General features: G+C 36.7%; 1 protein-coding gene across 4 annotated transcripts in view; it reads left to right on the top strand.

Moving 5' to 3' along the window:
• The window catches only part of CORIN (corin, serine peptidase), a 143,114-nt gene that overhangs the window by 80,451 nt on the left and 43,479 nt on the right, over positions 1-19,184 (top strand). For all 4 annotated transcript variants that reach the window (XM_063401885.1, XM_063401886.1, XM_063401884.1 and 1 more), the window contains 6 exons: positions 3,868-3,981; positions 8,571-8,678; positions 10,222-10,332; positions 10,865-10,981; positions 12,696-12,794; positions 17,195-17,426. In XM_063401885.1, coding sequence (XP_063257955.1) covers positions 3,868-3,981; positions 8,571-8,678; positions 10,222-10,332; positions 10,865-10,981; positions 12,696-12,794; positions 17,195-17,426 — 781 coding nt within the window. The remainder of the gene's footprint in view (positions 1-3,867; positions 3,982-8,570; positions 8,679-10,221; positions 10,333-10,864; positions 10,982-12,695; positions 12,795-17,194; positions 17,427-19,184) is intronic.

Below are 19,184 nucleotides of genomic sequence, written 5' to 3'. Positions count from 1 at the left end.
CAGGGATTCCTCTGTGTTCCATTGTGCTGTTATGACTGTATTGAGTAAGAGAAAAAGTCTGTCTATCTTATAATTCTGATTCCAAAAGCTGACAAAATCAAATGCCCAGAAAAGGAGAACAAGCCAAGACTATTGGAAGTACTTTCCCAAATACTCCTGCATTTTCCAACTGTTTGAGGTTCAAGGATTTTTCTGTAACTTGTGATCAGCCATAGATTTTTATTCTATTAATGTGTCCCTTTGTTACATGGGTCTATGTATGTTTTAGCACCCATAGTATCATGTTCTAGAATGTTTCAGCTTGTCCGTTTATTGCATGAAGAGCACTGCCTTTTAGTGTTTTAGTACTTCTTACTTCTTCCATAGCATTTGACAGTAAATGTGGTCTCCTCTTCACTTTGAAAAAAAAAATTGGTAGCACATTCCATGGTCATTTTCATAGTTATAGAATGCGTTTTTTTTTTTTTTTTTTTTTTTTTTTTTTTTTTTTTTTTTTTTTTTGTTATACCATGAAATGCAATGAGATGTCAGTCTTGAGGATGGTGAAATAATGTTTATTTCAGTCTGAGCTCTCTGCAGCTTTCCAGGGACCTTTCCACATAATCTTCCATAGATGACATTCCAGTAATCTAGCTGGAAAGTACAGTAAGTGATCTTGCCTCCTCAAAGATACTTTTGATAATACACCCGAAAGAGGTAAAATGAAACACTTTTTGCTCCCACTGGTGTTTTGCCCAGGATTTTGGAAGGTATTCCAGATTTTAAACCATTTTGGGTAAGGACAAGCAAGTTTCTCTGTTAGCAAGAATTGCTTCCATTTTATTTGGGCTCATTTTACACAATATTTTTAATTCTTCAGGAATTTGGGTGTGTGTATATTTGCATGATTTTATCAATAAAAGTGTAAATTATATACAGAGATATCAGTAATTAACACTTCCCAGCATATTTCTTTAGAATACATCTTTGCCATTTGTAATAATTTTGAGTGGAATGGTCTGTATTTTTCCTGTGTCAGACATCTCTTTCAGGCATTATTTCTTCTGCTCCTGCTGCTTTGTTTTGAACAGTCCCATTGTTTCTGAGTATGCAGCTTGTGTTCAACGAAGTTTTATATATGGTTGCATACCTAAATCCACTAGGTTCCAGATCAAATACCAAAATTTAACATTCAGCAAAAGTGTTTGTTTTACAGCATTAGAAAAGGCTTTTATAATTTCCATTAAAACCTGACCTTTGGAGGTATGATGGAATGGTCAGCCTACTGAAAACTTCTTGCACAAGCTTGGTAGAAAGCAGAAATTACATTCATTGGAGGTTGTAGTGTTCACAGTGTCTGTGCTCTCCTTGCCCTGAATGCTGCACTGACTGGACCAAACATTTCCAGTCATTACCTATTAGAAGACTGCAAGGGGTGATAAAAAATTCACAAGATTCCTTCTGGTTGCTGCTGGATGTTAAAAATAAGATAAAGAAAACTAATTTCACTCTTCCTTTTGTTTTTTGAATAACATACAAGATAAACAGGAAAATGTTCACTTTAGGTGTGCATTTCTGCAGAAGCAGTTTGGGGTAGGAGCAGAACAAGACAGAGATGTATTAAAGAGGAAGAGTCAGGAAGACTCAAAAGTGCTTCAACACACTTCTGTTCACAGCCCAGAAATTATTATTGGACCCTGGAATCTTTTCTCTTCTGATCTGTGAGAAAAGTTATCCAGTATTCCTGCTGCTAACTTTCATTCTCCCAGGCCAAATTGGCATATTCACACAAAAGATAGGAGTCCATTACTCTTGCTGTCTTAGTACCAGTGAAGCTCTGTACTGATGGAGATCTCCATCAAAGCAAATCAAGATGATTCCTTTTGAGCTGTTTATGCTATGTTCCTTTTTCAAAATGAAGGGAGTCATGTAAAAGCCAAGTTAGAAGAATGTAAGATTATCAATCAGGTAAAGTTGCCTTTCCAACCACTAAGAACCTTTCTTGTATGATGAATTACAACATTTTGATTATGCCATACTGTATTTTTACCTGATATTATCATCTGTGGGATAAACACTGGTGTCCAGGGAACTAGTACTTCCATACCAAGGGAAGCCTGTTGTTCCTAGGAGTCTCTGTAGAGCTTAGTGACTGCAGAAATCAGGAAGTGCAGTGTACAGGGCAGGGAACTGGAGAAATGAAAAGATCATTTCGTAATAAAGTGTGACATTATCATATGAAATGAGATTCTTGCCCTGTCACTATTGCAATGACCATTCTGAACAAAACACGTGAATAAAAATTTTGTCTTCTGTTCTTGAACACTTCCAGCTAACTGGGCTCTTCATTTGTATAGCTGGAGTTTATTTGCAACTGAGACATTTGCAGCTACAAGTAAAGACAACAAGAGTTATTCTTTGAACATGTAAAATACCATCTGTGTTTACGCTCAAAAAAAAAAAAAAAAAAAAAACCACCACATGCTGTGCTGATTTTTGTCTTAGATGTTGTTATTCATTATTTCTTATAACTTTCACTTTAATACCTCATTGCCTCATTTTTCCTGCTATAAAGTGAGACTGTGAATGTTATCTAATTTCATGTTTGCCTTTAGGCTATCCTATTTTGCAGTTTGCAATGCCTTTCCAAAATGGGTAGAATACAAGTGAGGCTGTAACTTCTCAGTCAGAGGTTAGGAAATGGGTCCAACCACACAGTGTGAGGGAACCTACTAAGGAACACATCATAAGGGTGTCAAAAGGATGATGTCAGTGGTTTTGTACTACCTTGTTTCTGATGAACAGTAACAACATTAAATGGCACAAGCTAGTTGAAAATTTTTGGTTTAAAGTCTCTTAGTATTTTGGGCACCTTTCTGTAAAGTTAGAGATATCCTTTAAAATACATCGCATAAACAACTTTCACTGCAATAACCGTGTCCTCATTACGCAACTAGAAAATGATGTTTGTATTGCAAAATCAAAAATGTTTTGCTGTCCAAGTGGACAGTACACCTGGGAATGTCGTAGAAAAGATTTTGAAATTATTCCTAAGTTTTTATTACAAACAAGTTTTACATAAGGAGTGTGTGTTTCAGTTAATTAAGTCTAAGCTTGCCCTGTTCCTTGGGGATGATAAAATAATAGTGAGGCTTAGAAAAGAATGTATGTTGAAAAAAAAATCTCCTGCTGACAAAATTTAAACCTAATAATGAGGGTGCTGAGAGTGTGTGTGTCTGTGTGTATAGACATACCATACCATAGTATGATAATTACCATAGTGTGATAGAAAAGACTGCTATTCTAGGACCACAAATAAAATTAAAAATCTAGATAAATAGTTGCATGTGCAAGCTGGATCTATTTGTCATTTTTGAAAAACACTGAAAAAGCATGTCCCGTGCTAGGTGGTACCTCATAGCATCCACTGTATTCCTATTGGTTTGGCAAAATGTGAAGAATACCAAGGGGCTATACAGTAAAGCCAGTTTTAAGTAGAAATTATTATATTTTTTGTAGCTATATGCCACATGAGCATGTAAGGCTCCTTCTTTTGTCCCAGAGACAGATTTAACAGGTGTAATAGTCTTTTCATGACTGCCTGTTGAGGTATTTTGAAATGGGTCATTCACTGATACCAGGTTTAAATGGCTTTGTTCTAACTCAAAATTTGAGACTTTTTCTTTTAGATTTTCCTCTTGACCTTCTTGCATTCAGTGATGTTCCTCTGAGAGCTATCCTAATGTTTTCCAAATTGGAAATATATTTCAATCCCTGTGGGAAATACTGAGCATCAGTTTACCATTTGCAAGACTCTAGTGGCACTAAATTTGTAGTGTTGATGCTAATGTTTTTTCTCCACATTCTGTCTTTTCTGCTCTCTTCCAGCACTGTGTGGAGGAAAGGAGAGTTTCTTGTGTGCCAGTGGGATCTGCATCCCAGGGAAACTGCAGTGTAATGGCTACAACGACTGTGATGATTGGAGTGATGAGGTCCATTGTAGTAAGTTTCTTAAACTTTGCAGTGTTCTGCTGAAATGATGAATCCATTCAGGGAAATCTGGAAACTGAAGCAGGCTATTGGCACAGAATGGGAGCTTTGCATAGTGTTTGCATAGATTAACATTTGGACTCTGTCAGTTGCTGTGGACTATGTTCAGATTTGCTCACTCAGGCCACAGCGTGTGCTTTTGATCTATCAAATTTTATGCCTTGAGGCAGATATTCTGCAAGGAGCTATGTGGAAATAAGTTGTTGTTGTGTGTTTGTGGGTTTTGTTTGTTTGTTTGTTTTTAAATGGATCTATAGTGCGCATCAGACACGAGCACTTCTGCTAATCAGCCAAATACTGTTAGTTGTAGTTTTATCCTGGTGGTCCCTGGCGTTGATTTTAGAGTAGATGCAAGATCATCTGTTTGGAAAGTTCTCTTGGTCTCAGCCCTGGATGCAATTTATTTAAATCAATCCCAGTAAGTGCTGCAGTAGAATGTACATATGTGATAGCTCAATTTTTTATTTATTTGTTCATGGTAATGCATGTCTTTTGAGCTCCTATGTGTTTTTCTGTGTTAACAAAACACCTTGTACTACAAACACCTTTAGAAAAGCAGAGCAAATGTACCATAAGGAAACAATGAGAAGGCAAAAAGAAAACGAACAAAGGAAAATGTGGAAAAATTACTAAATAGGGACTATAGCAGGACATGATGCCACAAAACAGGATTCCTCATTCAGACTTTGAAAAATGTCAGACTGTGCAGTTTACACTCAACTCAAAAGATTTTTATTAGTGATTTAAGAGCCTGGGCATTCCAAGACTCACAAAGCTGCTTTTAAGGAAGTTGTTGTTAGATTTTATCTGGGATACTCCAAGGAAAAAATGAGGACAGCAATTTCCTCCTGGTCTCAGTATGAATAAAATTAGAGCTTGCTTTTCCTTTAATAGTCTACAATTTGTTTAATGGAGGTTGAGATAATGTCTGTTACTTAAAAAGTATTGTATGTTTTTATTTTCCAATTTTCCTGTCAGTGTTAGCTTTAGATTTAAAGTCAGCTCAAAAATTTAAAAATGCCTGTGAGACTATGGCTCTCAAGATCTACTAGAAATGGGAAAAGAAGAAATTAGTTGTAAAAGAATAAATACGTTACATGTTTTGAAAAAACAAGCATAAATTTCATGAGCCAGTTTTACCTTTGAAAGGATGCCTATCTGTTTAATGATACAGGGTTCATATGCAGAGGACATCTTTCATTAGGATGCTTGGTAAGAGCTGAGGAGAGGGGGTGGAGGTCAAATAAGACTTTCCTGAATTACATAGCAGAAAGAGCAAAAATGAAAGAAGACCTATTTTTCTGAAATCTTGTCTGATAAAAGATGCTGTGCATCTTGCCATCCTTGCACCTCTCAAGGTCTTAAATCATGTAATTAAATTATAGAATAGGTTGTTCAGAGTCCCATCCAACCTGACCTTGAATATTTCCAGGAATGGGGTGTCTACCATTTCTCTGGGTAACTCGTTCCAGTGTTTCACAACTTGTTGTAAAACATTCGTTCTGTATGTCTAGTCTAAAAGTGCCCTCTTTTAAAACTGTTACTCCTCATGCTCTAACAACAGGCTTCGCTAAAAAGTCTGTCTCCATCTTTCTTATAAGCTTCCCTACTGAAAGGGAAATGCTGAAAGGACACTCTTTCTCCAGGAGAAACAACCCCAACTTTCTCAGCCTTTCTTTAAAGGAGAGCTGTTCCATCCCTATGATCATTTTTGTAGACTTGTCTGAACCTCTTCCAACAGGTCCATGTCTTTCCTGTGCTGTGGGACCCAGAGCTGGATGCAGCACTCCAGGTGGTCTTTCACAAGAGCAGAGCAGAGGGACAGAATCACCTTCTCAACCTTCTGGCTGTGCTGTTTCTAATGCAGCCCAGGACACAATTGGCTTTCTGGGCTGCAAGTGCCCATTGCTGAGTCATGTCCAGCTGTTCATCTACCAGTTCCCTGGAGTTTTTCTTGGCAGGGCCGCTTTCAATCCGTTCATTCCCCAGCCTGTGTTGATACCAGGGTTTGCCCTGACTCAGGTGCAGCACCTTGTACTTGATCTTGTTGGACCACAAGAGCGCCATGCGCCCACACTTTGAGCTCCTCCAGGCCCCTCTGTATGGCATCCTGTCCTTCAGGGGTGTCAACCACACCACTCAGCTTGACATCCACACCATCTCCCCACCTCATCTGCAGCTTTGCTGAGGCTGTACTTGATCCCCTCATCTATGTTATTAATGAGGACACTGAAGAACACTGGTCCCAGTACAGAGCCCTGAGGGACACCACAGGTCCCTCATGTCCTTGGGATTCTGAGCTATTGACCCCCAGAATGCGATCATCCCACCAATTCCTTATCCATCCACAAGTCCACCCATGAAATCCATCTCTCTCCAATTTACAGAGCAGCATTTGTGGAGGTTTGCCAGACCTCATGTGCAGCACGTCCTTCTGGATCCATACAGGGACCAAACCTGCAACCTTTGCTTTATTAGCACCATGGTTTAATCAGCTGAGCTCATCTGAGGGTCCAGTTGTGAATGCAAAAGACTCACCAGCCTTCATTTGTGTTTAGTGGAGTATAGAATAGGATTTTGTATTTAATTTTATGAACATGGGGATTCCCCATCATTTATAAAATTTAAGTTGAGCCTTTTGCAAGTGGCAGCTGCCAAGTGCTCATCTTACTTAACAGAGTAACTGACTATCCTATACAATACATTATCACCAATATCTTGAAGAAAATGTATATTAAGGCTGTTAGATTTTCATCAAGTGAACCTTATTTCCCTGCAAGGAAGTTTGTATTCTGTTTGTGTACTCTGTCTGTGTGGGCCTGTGAGTTGTCTACCCTAAAGGACACTGCAGCAGCTTCAGAGGTAGGAATGGGGGTATGAATGGAAATTAAACAATAAATTTATCCAGAGGAAATAGCATAGAAAGAGGCAGTTTTCTTTCATTTGCAGGAGGAGCAGTGGAAGAAACATAGAAACTGTCACAGTTACAAACTGATCAATAAGATTAAAGGTTGCCAGAGTACTTCATGCTGTTGCACATTCAAAACAAGTGATGTTTAGAATTTACTCTCAGCTGGGTGTTGGTTTGCTTACAGGAAGCAAGAACTTAAATTTATTTTCATTTAGTGTGGGGTTTTTATTATTCCCTGATTTATGAATAATGGTTCTTTTTGAAGCTAAATTAACTATTGAGTATGTAGCTCATGTCTCAGCCATATTATTTTACTTCATATCCTGGAGCATTTCCTTTGTAAATTCTGTTTCGACTTTCTAAGATAATATGAAACTTGAAGAAAGCATGAATACTTCTGTGGGGGAAGGAGAGGAAGTGACTCATGTTCAAGTTCCTGAGGTTTTTTTCACCTAGGAGGTAAAATACTTGGTTGACATCTGAAGGGGTAGAAATCCCACTGCACCTTCTGGAAGTTCTGCACCTTTCAGTGTATAATTATCTTAGAAGGACACCCTGTTTTCAAAGTGGAACCACTATGCCGTCATGAACACAGGAATCATATTCCAAGAGGAGGGAAGGAAGTAGTAGCATGATTCTGTTTTTTCCTGGTTGATCATCTCAGAAGAAAGGAGGCGCTTTTGTTCCAGTCCTTGCTTTTCAGTCTCTCTCTCTCTGTTTTCCAGGGAAGAACTAATTTAAAATGCCCACATATACCAGTAAGAATGGGTTCAATGGACTTCATTGGTTCCAGTGATGTAGCTTTAACAGGAAGGAAGGATTGTCCACCCAGCTGTTCTATATCTTTGGCATTCTCCCTGAAAAGCTTGAGGTCAAGGAAAAGTCTAAAAGAAGGCAGTGAAACTGAGTTAGCCACTTTCTAGCTGTGTTTTTGAAATCAAAAGTTATTACTGACAGGACCAGATACCAACAAATTCTCTTGAACCTGCTTGACTACAACAAAGATTCCACGTTTTTATTGAACCTGATATTATTCAAGTATTATGGTTATTCTCAGAAAATATCTGGCAGGCTTTACAGATGCATGCAGTCATGAAAAAAGGTTAAACCCACTTAGGATCCTTAGGGTGGACAGTAAGAACTCCTCGATGAGAGGGCACCAGGCCAAACTGAGCTCCAAACCGTGTTAAGCATAAACCACTGTAAGATCAAAGGCAGGCTCACAAGCAGGATCTAGGGATCTTACTTTTGCTGTTAGAATCTTCATCTCCACTTAACAGCCACATGGGGTACTCAGGATTTTCCATGTAATCTACAATGGTGAAGCCTACAACAGTTCTTGAGACCTTTATATGCATAAATTAATTTAACATTTAGGTCCCTATGTACAAACAGAGCACTCTCTCCTTATGGTATTGATCAAAAAAACAGCTGCTAGGGAGAGAATAAAAATTTCAAAAACGGCTTTTGATTTTTCATATTCTTCCAGATTAGTTTCTCACAAACTGGTGCACACCAGTATTAATGAAGACCTGTAAGTTGTAAGGTATCCTTAGCTAATCTTGTGTGTAGTCAGCACATTCCAGGGTGCATAGTTTAACTTTAATGTTTTACATGCTTTGTTTTGTAGACTGCAGTAATGATCTATTTCGTTGTGACACGGGAAAATGCCTCAATTATACCTTTGTTTGTGATGGCTATGATGACTGTGGAGACCTTAGTGATGAACAGAATTGTGGTAAATGAAAATTATGTGCTTTTCTAAAGTCTTTAAGATATCAGGACTGACTAAGCCAGTAATATTTTTCCTTATACTAAAGAATAATATACCCTGGTCTTACTGTATTTGAACAAAGTGGAAACAGTTCACAGATTCCATATGCAGTTTGAAAAGGTTTAAAGGAGAGTTTTGGGTCAATCCAAATCTTGAAGGGTTTGGTATTTATAAGAAATACTGCTATTTTCAATTTGCTTGGAACTAATTCCAAAAGATGCTTCCTTGCTAGCTTGATAGGATTTAAGTGAGAGCAAAGCAAACAATATGAGGGTACCCACTGGTGGTGCCAACTGTTTTATAGCTGAATTGTTTTTACATAAGATTCATAGAGAAGTCATATGTTTTGATTATAAAATTCTGTTTCTTTCAAATTCTCTTGTCAATCAACTTTGCATATTCTAACTCATGATACTCACATACCTACTATATGTATCTACCTGCATTTAGCTTCTGTAGGAGAAACAATAAAGTTTTGCCATTAAAAAAGAATAATCTTAACATGTAAATATTGGGAAACTTAGAAAGCTTTATTTTACAAACTTTTGGTCCTTTTACTACACCTTAGAAAATTAAATTTTCTAAGACAATATCTTAACAGTTAAAATATTATTTCTCACTTTTTTCCTTTTGCTTTTCTAAGGAAAAACACAAAGTATATAAAATCTGAAAATCAAGACAGATTTTTTTCTGAGTTTTTTTAATATTTCTTCTCCAAAATAAGCACACTCTAAGACCTTTCAATATTTTCTTGTCAGTTTTGATTATGTAGTGGGATTTTTTCTTAAATTATCTTAATTTTTTAAAGGTTAATCTGTGTCCCATCTTTCTTACCTTGACATAGGCTTTTTTTCAATACAATTTTTAAAATCAAAGTTTTTGTACATGCTGTAATTGGTTTTCATGGCAGATTTGGAGGACTGGACTGTGTCTATTTTCTCTGTTTATTTTAATGTAAAGTCAGCCTGCTCAGTAGATTGCTTTTCTTTGTGCATTCAGGTAGAAAAAGTAAAATCATGATTGGAATAATTTCTTTGTAGATAATTCCTATGGAAAATTCCAAGTACATGCAAAAAATACAGTTTCTAAAGTTGAGAAACATTTTTTTAAATGTCTTAGTAAAAACATAAATCAAGGAAATTATTTTCTCTGATGGCTACTGAAAATGCTGGTTAACTGAAAATCATTCCCTGAGATGGTAAGCCAGATCTTCTGATGTGGTTAACAAATCTTAGAGACTTGTTCCTTTACAAATAGTCACAGCCATGCACCTGAGAGAAGCAATGAGTGTATCACCATACAGGCAATATAATTAAGAATATATGCAATTACATCTGCAAAAAAATCTGCAGATACAAAATTTTCTTACTATAATTTATTAATGCAAAATGGCTCTTTAGTAAGAAGATTATCAATTAAGCATAGAAAAATTGAGCAGAAATATAAAGTATACAAATGGTAACTTAGCATCCTTTTTTTCCCCCCTTCAAATTTGCATTTTATGTAGATTGTAATCCAGTGACACATCACCAGTGTGGAGAGGGGAGATGTATAACAGCTGACTGGGTATGTGATGGTGACCATGACTGTATAGACAAATCAGATGAGATCAATTGCTGTAAGTTCCCTTAATCTCTAAATTATTTTTTTCTTTCTTTGAAAATGAAAAAAAGAGTAAGAGAACCAGTGCACTCACTTGTAAGGCAAAACTATAAACTTATTTCAGAAGTTCACACTTGGCAAATGTCCATTTCCAGTAGACAGCAGCAGCAAATTAAATATTTGTTGCCTTTGTTGAGAAGTAAAGCATTGTTAGAGCTTCTTGTTAATCACAGAATTAGCTTTTTGTTAATTGTAATGTTCCCACTATGTGAGTAAAACTTATGAGTAATTTTTCCCCTTGGGGAAGCTAAGACTTCATCTCAGCCTGTTGCTAATACCTGACATTTATAATTTCAGTCTCTGTAGTTAAAGATCAGTACAGCTGTAGCTATTAAAAAAGTAGCCAATGCATAATGAAAAATGTCTCGTGATCTCCAGTGCTAAGCAGCATTACCATCTCCATCCAGTGCGATGTTCAAATGTAATGCAGAGCTTCACTAAGCTATATTGACCAGAATGTTGTCTTTTAAAATTTTTTTTCTCTCTAGCATGTCACAGTCAGGGTTTGGTGGAGTGCAGAAATGGGCAGTGCATTCCTAGTGCGTTCCAGTGTGATGGAGATAATGATTGTAAAGATGGAAGTGATGAAGAAAACTGCAGTGAAAGTAAGGATATGCCTCATTTTGCGCTTCTTACCAACACTACCATTGACTGCATGTTCCACAGTGCCTTTAGCTAAAGCTAAAGTCTGACAAATTACTTCCTTTACCTTTCAAATAACTCTTCCTAAGGCTGGTTAGGGTGTGTGCTTTCACACTGGTGTTTGTAAGTAGATTTCTTTTAATACTTAAAAAAGATCAAGAAGTGGGGGTGATATTTAGCACAGTATTCAGTTATCTGATGTGATCAACTGTACTTGAAATATATTGTTTGGAGCAATGAGAATATACTATTACAGGAATTGGTGTCAGTCAAGGAGGAATTTTGTCATTAAAACCATTTTAATCAAGACTTAGGAATCAAAGAATGTTTTCATAAGTAAACGAATGATTTAGTGTCACTAAGGGAAAATATATGAGAACATAAATTTTTACAGCTACTTGATAGCTGTCTTATGGACTCTGTGAGAGAAGAGGAAACTAAGCAATGTTTGAACCCCAGAACATGGTTTCCCAAAGACACTCAGAAAGGAATGTTGCCATGTTATGATGATTTCAAAATTTGAAGGTATTTTTCACATATAGTTCTCTTATTTCTGGTAAGGTATAGGTTCAGATTGCAGCCTTTCCTTCAATGCAAGGATTATTAATGTATTTTTTAAATTAATCTTATTTTAAGGAAATTAAAAGTTAACCTTTTCGTTAGTTAACCTTTTGCAGAAAGCTAGCGCTGGCAAATGTAGTGGTAATAAAACAGGCTATTTAATAGTTATTAGAGTAGAAAAGACCTGTTATCATAAAATAGATACACAGTGTGATTATATAAGCCTCATTTCCTTAGGAAACCAGTCTAAAAGTAATCCTTTCCACAAGCATGTTACTCAGTCCCTTCTTTTCATAGAAAGTTCTTGGGATCTTCCTACTCCAATTCAAATACCTTTGATCCAAAAAATACCTGAGAAGCTGAAACACAGAAATTATCATTATTTTTCTTCACTTTTAATGTTGATATTAGAAAAAGCTCTTGCATGAAATATCTTCTAGTTCTGACTGTGACAATCTAAAAACCTAGAAACAAGTTCTTAATAGTTTGGAAAAGAGCTAGCACAACTATGAGAGAGAGAGAAGTCCAGGGATTTGTCAGATAAAGTAACTACCCAAGTAGTTCAGAAACTTTTGATGAAATGCTGGTTTTATTTATTCTGAAGTCCATCATTAGGACCATCATAGCATTTTTGGATTTCTTTCTGTTGTTGTTTGTTTTTTAAGCTGTCAAAGGAAGACAATTATGCTTCATCTCTGACCTTTCTTCAAGATGTCTTTTATTGTCAACCAAAACAATCATAAAATGAGAAGCAGATTAACTGAATGGCATTGAAGAAGGATTCCCAGACAGTGTTCTCTTTCTGCTAGGACCTATTGTTCTTTTTGAAATGTGATTGGCATGACTTTTCATATTCTGCATGGTAAATGTCTTTCAGAGATCCTTGCCTCTCATTCAGAAACTTGCATATAATTTTTATATTGAACAGAGGGTAAGAAAAGTGAGAACTGAACAATGCTGCACATTTTCTTCCTTACTGCACTGCTGTTGGGTACTTACTGAAATATGTAAAGGAAATAGTTAATTTTTATGTAAGCACCATACTTTCTCATGACACTCCAGTCATTTTTATTAGTCTGGTAAATAATTTGAAAAGTACATTTCTATTTCTCTCAGATCAAACCCTCTGTCAGGAGGGAGACCAGAGGTGCTCTTCCTGCCCTGATCCCTGTGGAGCTTATCCCTGTGAGATGAGAAACAGCCAGGCAAACTGCAGTAAGTAGGTCACATGCTTCTGCCCTCTTTTAGGGCATTTTAGATTAAAGTGAGGATGCAGGGTAGAAGACAGTAAATAATACTTTGATTTTCTAGCTAATGTATTTGTCTAATGATTAAACTTTGAAAAGGGCAATGTTGAAACAAATGTGTCATCAAAGCTCTTGCTTATTGATGTACTAGGATTTGTAACATATGACACTGAGGTATTTCAATTTTCTCTTCTGTGAATTTTTGTATTTTCTGGGTGGGTATTTACTGTTGCACTTTTCTCTTAGCATTCAATGATGTTCAGTGTCTATGTAAAATAAACAGCACAGTGTAACTGTGAAGAAGAAGATACTGATTTATTTTCAAAATATAAAAAAACCCCATGTTACTGTATTTAGTAGTTTGGAGAACTTTTAGACCTTTGTGAAAGAATAATCTTGCTATTCAAACTGGAAAACTAATTATACTGCTGACCAATAGATATTGTAGAGGATCAGGGCCTCCAGCTCTGTGTATCCTCACGTCTGTGTGCTGTCGTATACCACTGCATGCAAGGTTCCTGTATTAATTTTGCACTTGCTTCTGAAATGGCTGTTTTACTCAATTGTGCAATGCAGCAATGAGAACAGGTAATCGAGAGAAATATATTTGTCTACGTTTTGAAAATGGAAATTTGTCTATGTTTTGAACTGTATTATAATTACTCAAAATTAACTAAAACTTAGTGTTGTGTCAATACAATCACATCAATTCAGGTCACTTTGATGGATGGACAGACTTGGCTTCACTTACAGGTTATTTTTACACAATTCATGTGTAATTGCTTGTGCTGCAGTTATCTCTGCAAGGTATGCTTTGATACTATATCATAGCTTTTGTTGATAATGTCATTCCATTTAGAATAGAATAGGCACGGGAAGGTCAACTAGTCCAAGCTCCATATTCTCTCTAGAGTTGTGACTATGACCTTCAAGTGTTTGAGACAGACACCACTCATGCTGGGGCCTTTAGATGCTGCTAAACCAAAGCTGTAACATACTTTATAAAGCAGAAATGCTTTACATATGCTTCTATCAATGCTTTGCCAAAGTTTTTGTAAAGGAATAATCTTATGTACCATGTTTAACACTAGAAGGAAGCTAGGTAACACCTTTGGTCAACAAGCCCAAACTCCTCATCTGTTCAGTGCCAATAAGTTATGTTGCCCATGATCTTGTGCAGCTGAGCTGCTCTATCCTTAAGGATAGAGATTCCACAATCTTTCTGAGAGATCTGTTTTACTGTTAGAGCATTTTCATTCTAAAAACCCATTTTCCATATAAATAATTGGAATTCTCTTGTGTCTTTTGCCTGCATGCTTCAAAGGATCTGGTCTGGTTCTGATTTACACCTTCCCATTAACTGCTAAGAGCAACAGAATCTCCCATTAAAGATGATCTTTAAGGCTCCTTACAACCCAAACCTCTCAATGATTCTATGATTTTTGACATGTAATATTTGAATTGCAAAGCAATGGTCCTATACCATATTATGAGAAACCCAAGAGCTTTTTAGGGAAGATGTTTCCTCAACATATTATGGGCAACTGTCTGTAGTTCTTAGCAGGGATAACATGCAGTCTGAACTAGTCTTCTGGATCATCACGCTTTGTCCTTTCTAGTCCAGTGAATATTTAATTGTTTATAGACAATGGAACAGCAAGACAGTTTGGGAGAGATTTTTTTTGCATCTGGACATCTGGAAGTACTATTGTCTTTTCTTCATATTATTTTCATTCTTCATATTTTGACCAGTTATTTTGTCTTTGGTAAGACATGAGAATTCTCATGAAAAAATTCAGTTTTTACAAACTAGTACTTCTTGGCCCAGATACTATCTGGCTGAAAAATTCCAAAGCACAGGCCACATTTCCCAATAATGAATATGACGGATGTTTTCCAAATGTGATAATATCAGATCAGTTTAGGCTGGCATTATAAGGTATTTACAACATATTTAGGATAACAGAATGGATATGTGAAGGAAGAATATAAAGAAGACAGGGCTCAGTGACAGAATCACAGGTAATGGGCACATGTAGCCATATGTAGAGCATAATGAAGCTCTGACAATAAGCACTTTTTTTACTGCAAGTGTGATTGGACATTGATTGTCCAGAGTGGTTGTAGAGAGTCCAATGGATAGAACAAGTTAATAATAAAAACAGAAATATATTAAATCCAGGCATAGTCTATGTGGTAATGTCTTCGTTTGCGGATTTTTTTTTTGTTGTTGGCTTTATTTTTCTTTTACTTCTATTTTGTTTGTTTTGTTTTTTTCTTTTTTTAATTCAGGAAAAAAAGATGCCATGAATTTTATTCCTTGTTCCCCCTTCCCCATTAGGCTGTACTCACATGTATTATAAATAGGGAGTAGCAGGGCCTGTTAAGCTGTAGGACAGGCTCAAAAGGGAAGACTAACATTTGGGTTACTTCAAAGGAGTCAGATATTCCCCTGCTTATTACTCTCTGGATTGTCAGGAATTTTGTGTGTGATAGTCAGTGTTACTAATTTTCAAACCTACAGTGACACTTCTGCACATAATGTAATAGAAGCTGTCTAAACACAGTGTGAATATTATAACCATGTTGAAAACATATAAAGAGCTATCCTCTGGTGGCATTTCAGTGGATAAGATTTTCTTCCAGAATTCACTTAAACCCCTATAAATATGAGGCATAATAAAAGAGCATGGTATATGTGCATTTCAACCCTTTAATCTTGAATAATGTCATGGTATATAAACACTTAGAATATTGCATGTAGTTTTATGTTCATCCTGAAATATTGATGAATGTGTAAAGTTCTGTACACATCAAAGAAAGATGAGCAAAACGAAAAGATGAGCTCCAACTGATCTTGGCATCTCAGGCAAAAGTGTGGAAGGATAAAGGATGGTTCATCATGAAGGAAAGGAAATGGCAATAATGTGAGAATTGTGAAAGTCATTGAACCTATACCCCAAAGATGTGACTAAGTGGTTTGAGACAACAGAAATAATTCGGTATTGGTAGCATGCCAGGATTTAGCAGTAAGGAAAAGCTGGACGTAAAATGAGCTTTGTGATCATCAGATTGGGGTAAATAGTAAAAAAAAAATTATAACACCAAAGGCCAGACCAAGAAAGAGTGCCAAGTTCTGCTGATTAGCTGAATAATTGACTTCAAGTCAATTGAAGTTGGATCTTCTTCCAGCTTGTACTAGCAACTGATTCTGGCAACTGGCTAGCAGAGAATGTTAATCATACTAAGGTATATTTGCTCCCAGAATAGGCAAATAGATGCATTTTTTTACTTTTTTATGATATACTTTTTTGTGGAAACCTTTCTCAATATATCCAGATTAAATAAGCTTAAATAATTTCACAATCATCTCATTGCTAATTAAAAGTTGAATTTCAGTATGAGTTGAAGTGAAATTCTGTCTCTAGTTTTCTGTTATGGTGGAAAATTGAAAAATAAATATTTCTGAATACGAATGTGAGAAGAAATACAAAAGCTATACAATTTTTAAAAACCCCAAATACTTGGCTAAATTTGATGTGATAAACTCCCCAAAGTTTGAAGATTTTTGTATGTAGCTATAATATATATAATCATATGGACTTGTATCTGTTGCATCTGTTTTGTCTTTGCTTATCATTGTCATTTGTTATTAGTTATGCCTTTCCCAAATTAAATTATTAGCATGTAGACTGTCTCTTGCTCAATGCTTGTGCAACACATAACCTAATTGTCCCCATTCTTCCTTCAGATCTTGGTAAGCAAGGAAAAAAAATTAAAAGCAAATCCTGGCTTCTGTTTTCTATAGAGAGAAATTTTGTAGTCTCTGTAACTAGAGAATTTTTACAACCTGACTGTCTAAAGCCTTGAGAAGGCTGATCAGTCCTCAGAGCTGACCTGCTTTGATCAGGGCATTGGAGTAGAGACCTCCTGAGATCCTTTCCAACCCAAAGTATCTGATGATTTCTGTCTTCCTAATTTTGGCAATTGCCCTGTCAGTGTGAGGTGTGTCATGGTAGCATAGTAGGTGCACCAGTGGGGAGTGTGTTGCTGTACAGTACACACTCCACTGGTTTAAGGATGGTTTATTGTACCACCTTAAAGTTAAGATGTTGCTCAGAAAGTTAATGAATATTAATAAGGAAATAAAAGTATCTTAATGGGCTATGAGGCAGCCAGAATTCAAACTCACCTTTACTGGTATGAGTAGGCTCATAAGGGATCTCTAGATCTGGAACCTGTAGTTTCTCAAGCCTGAGAGGATATCTCCCAGCTGAGAGATTTGTTAAATAAGTATGGAATTATTTCTTCTGTATTTAATTTAATCTCACACCATTTGTGGTTCTGTTTGTTTTCTCTCTGTGAAAGGTCAGTGTGAACCAATTACTCTGGAACTTTGTATGAACTTGCCTTACAACTATACTTACTACCCAAACTACCTGGGCCACAGGACACAGAAGGAAGCTTCTATCAGCTGGGAGTCTTCTCTTTTCCCAGCTTTGGTTCAGACCAACTGCTACAAGTACCTGATGTTTTTTGCCTGTACAATCTTAGTACCAAAATGTGACCCCCATACAAATCAGCGGATCCCACCTTGCAGGTACTATACTAAGGCATATTTCATTTAATTGACTGTCTGTCATAGTAGTTTTTCCCAATTTTATGCTTTCATTGAAAATGCCAAAGATTTTGCTTTGGAATTCCATAGGAGGAGGCTACTGCTGACCAGCATGCTCAGGTCCCTCTTTGTAGGGCTGCTCTCCAATGTGTGCCTGGTGCTGCTCCATCCTAGGTGCAGGATCAGGCATTTGTTCTTGTTAAATTTCATGTCCTTGATGATTGCCCAGATGCAAAAGCCTCTCGTCCCTTGAGTCAACACCATCTCTCAGTTTTGTATAACCAGCAAACTTGTTAATGATGCACTAAACTGCTGCATGCAGACCATTGACAAATGCACTGAACAGGACAGGCCCTGCAATTGAACCCCGAGGAGCAGCACAGGTGACCAGCACCAACCAGATGTAACCCTCTTTGCCAGGACCCTTCAGCCAGATTTTCACCCTTGCACTGTGAATCTGCTCACTCCACTGCTGGGCAAGGTGACCAGAAGGGTGCAGTGAGCTTTGTATGAAGTATTTTCTATTTCGGTGTGTTTGATTAGAATTGTGCCACTATAAAGGGTGTTTAAACATGGAATCAATTAATTTAATTTGGAACATCAGCATTTTGTAATAGTTCCTTGCATTAGTACATTACTTGATGCAAAGCCCTATCCAAATGCTCAACAAAACCTGAGATTTTAATGGATGTTTACCTTTCTAAATTAAGAGTGACACATCATTCTGAATTACAGGCTAACTTAGGTTTTCTTCTTGTCAGAGTGACTATTCCACCATCCTCACTGAGTAACATCATTGTGCTTTTCAAAGTTAAGCCTGTATTTGTTCAACAGGGACTGTGTTCTGTAGATCTCATTGCTTTCTTAGCAGCAGTTATTGCAGGTTAGGAGATCTAATTGAACTTGACCAGCAGGCAGAGATTTTTGGCCTACTGGCTGCTGGAGCCCTCTCATTCTGTATCTCTGCCTCTTTTGTTGGGCCTACCTTGACAGTATCAATCAATTAACATCTTCTGTTTGAAAAAAAAGTGCATCAAAAATTGCAGTACACATCCTAAAATTTCTTACCACGGGATACTACTGGCAAATAGATAACATTTCTTTATCTAGTGATGTGCTTCTTAGTGCAAGGTAGGAATGAACCACAGGGACGTTTATGAATATACTGGTAAATTCTCACATAGGAACCTAAAGGGAAAGAAAATATTGCATACAGGATAGCTTCAAAGTTACAGAGGGATTTGTGGAAGCTCTGTGACAGGCTTGCTAGTTTGAAAATCAAGGCTGGGGATTTTTTTAAAAACGGAGTATAATAAATAAAAATTGGATTAATTCATTCTAGTGTAGAGGGACGTAAGTTAAATTATAGGCTCTTTGCCATCATACCTAGCTAACAGATTTTATGAGGTGTCATAGTCTTCAAATTTAAAGTATTAAACAGATGAAGGGGAGCTTTATAGAAAGAACAGAACAATTTAATTTGATAGGAACCTCTGGAAGTCATCTGGTCCATCTTCCTGCTCAAAACAGGGTAACATCGAATTTAGACCAAATTGAATATACAACATAAAACTTTAATTCATAGGATTCAAAACTCTGCTTTTACAAAAGTTTTCTAGATTTCACTCTTACATTAGGTCACAGATAAAGAGTGTTTTTACCAGGAAGGGACACCTTTGAAGGTCCCACTATATCTGTAGTATCTACTTAACATTTTAGGAAGAATTTCAGATACTCATA

The sequence above is a fragment of the Prinia subflava genome, chromosome 7, assembly GCF_021018805.1.
Source record: "Prinia subflava isolate CZ2003 ecotype Zambia chromosome 7, Cam_Psub_1.2, whole genome shotgun sequence".
Classification (NCBI taxonomy): Eukaryota; Metazoa; Chordata; class Aves; order Passeriformes; family Cisticolidae; genus Prinia; species Prinia subflava.
This window is presented reverse-complemented; position numbering and strand designations above follow the sequence as displayed.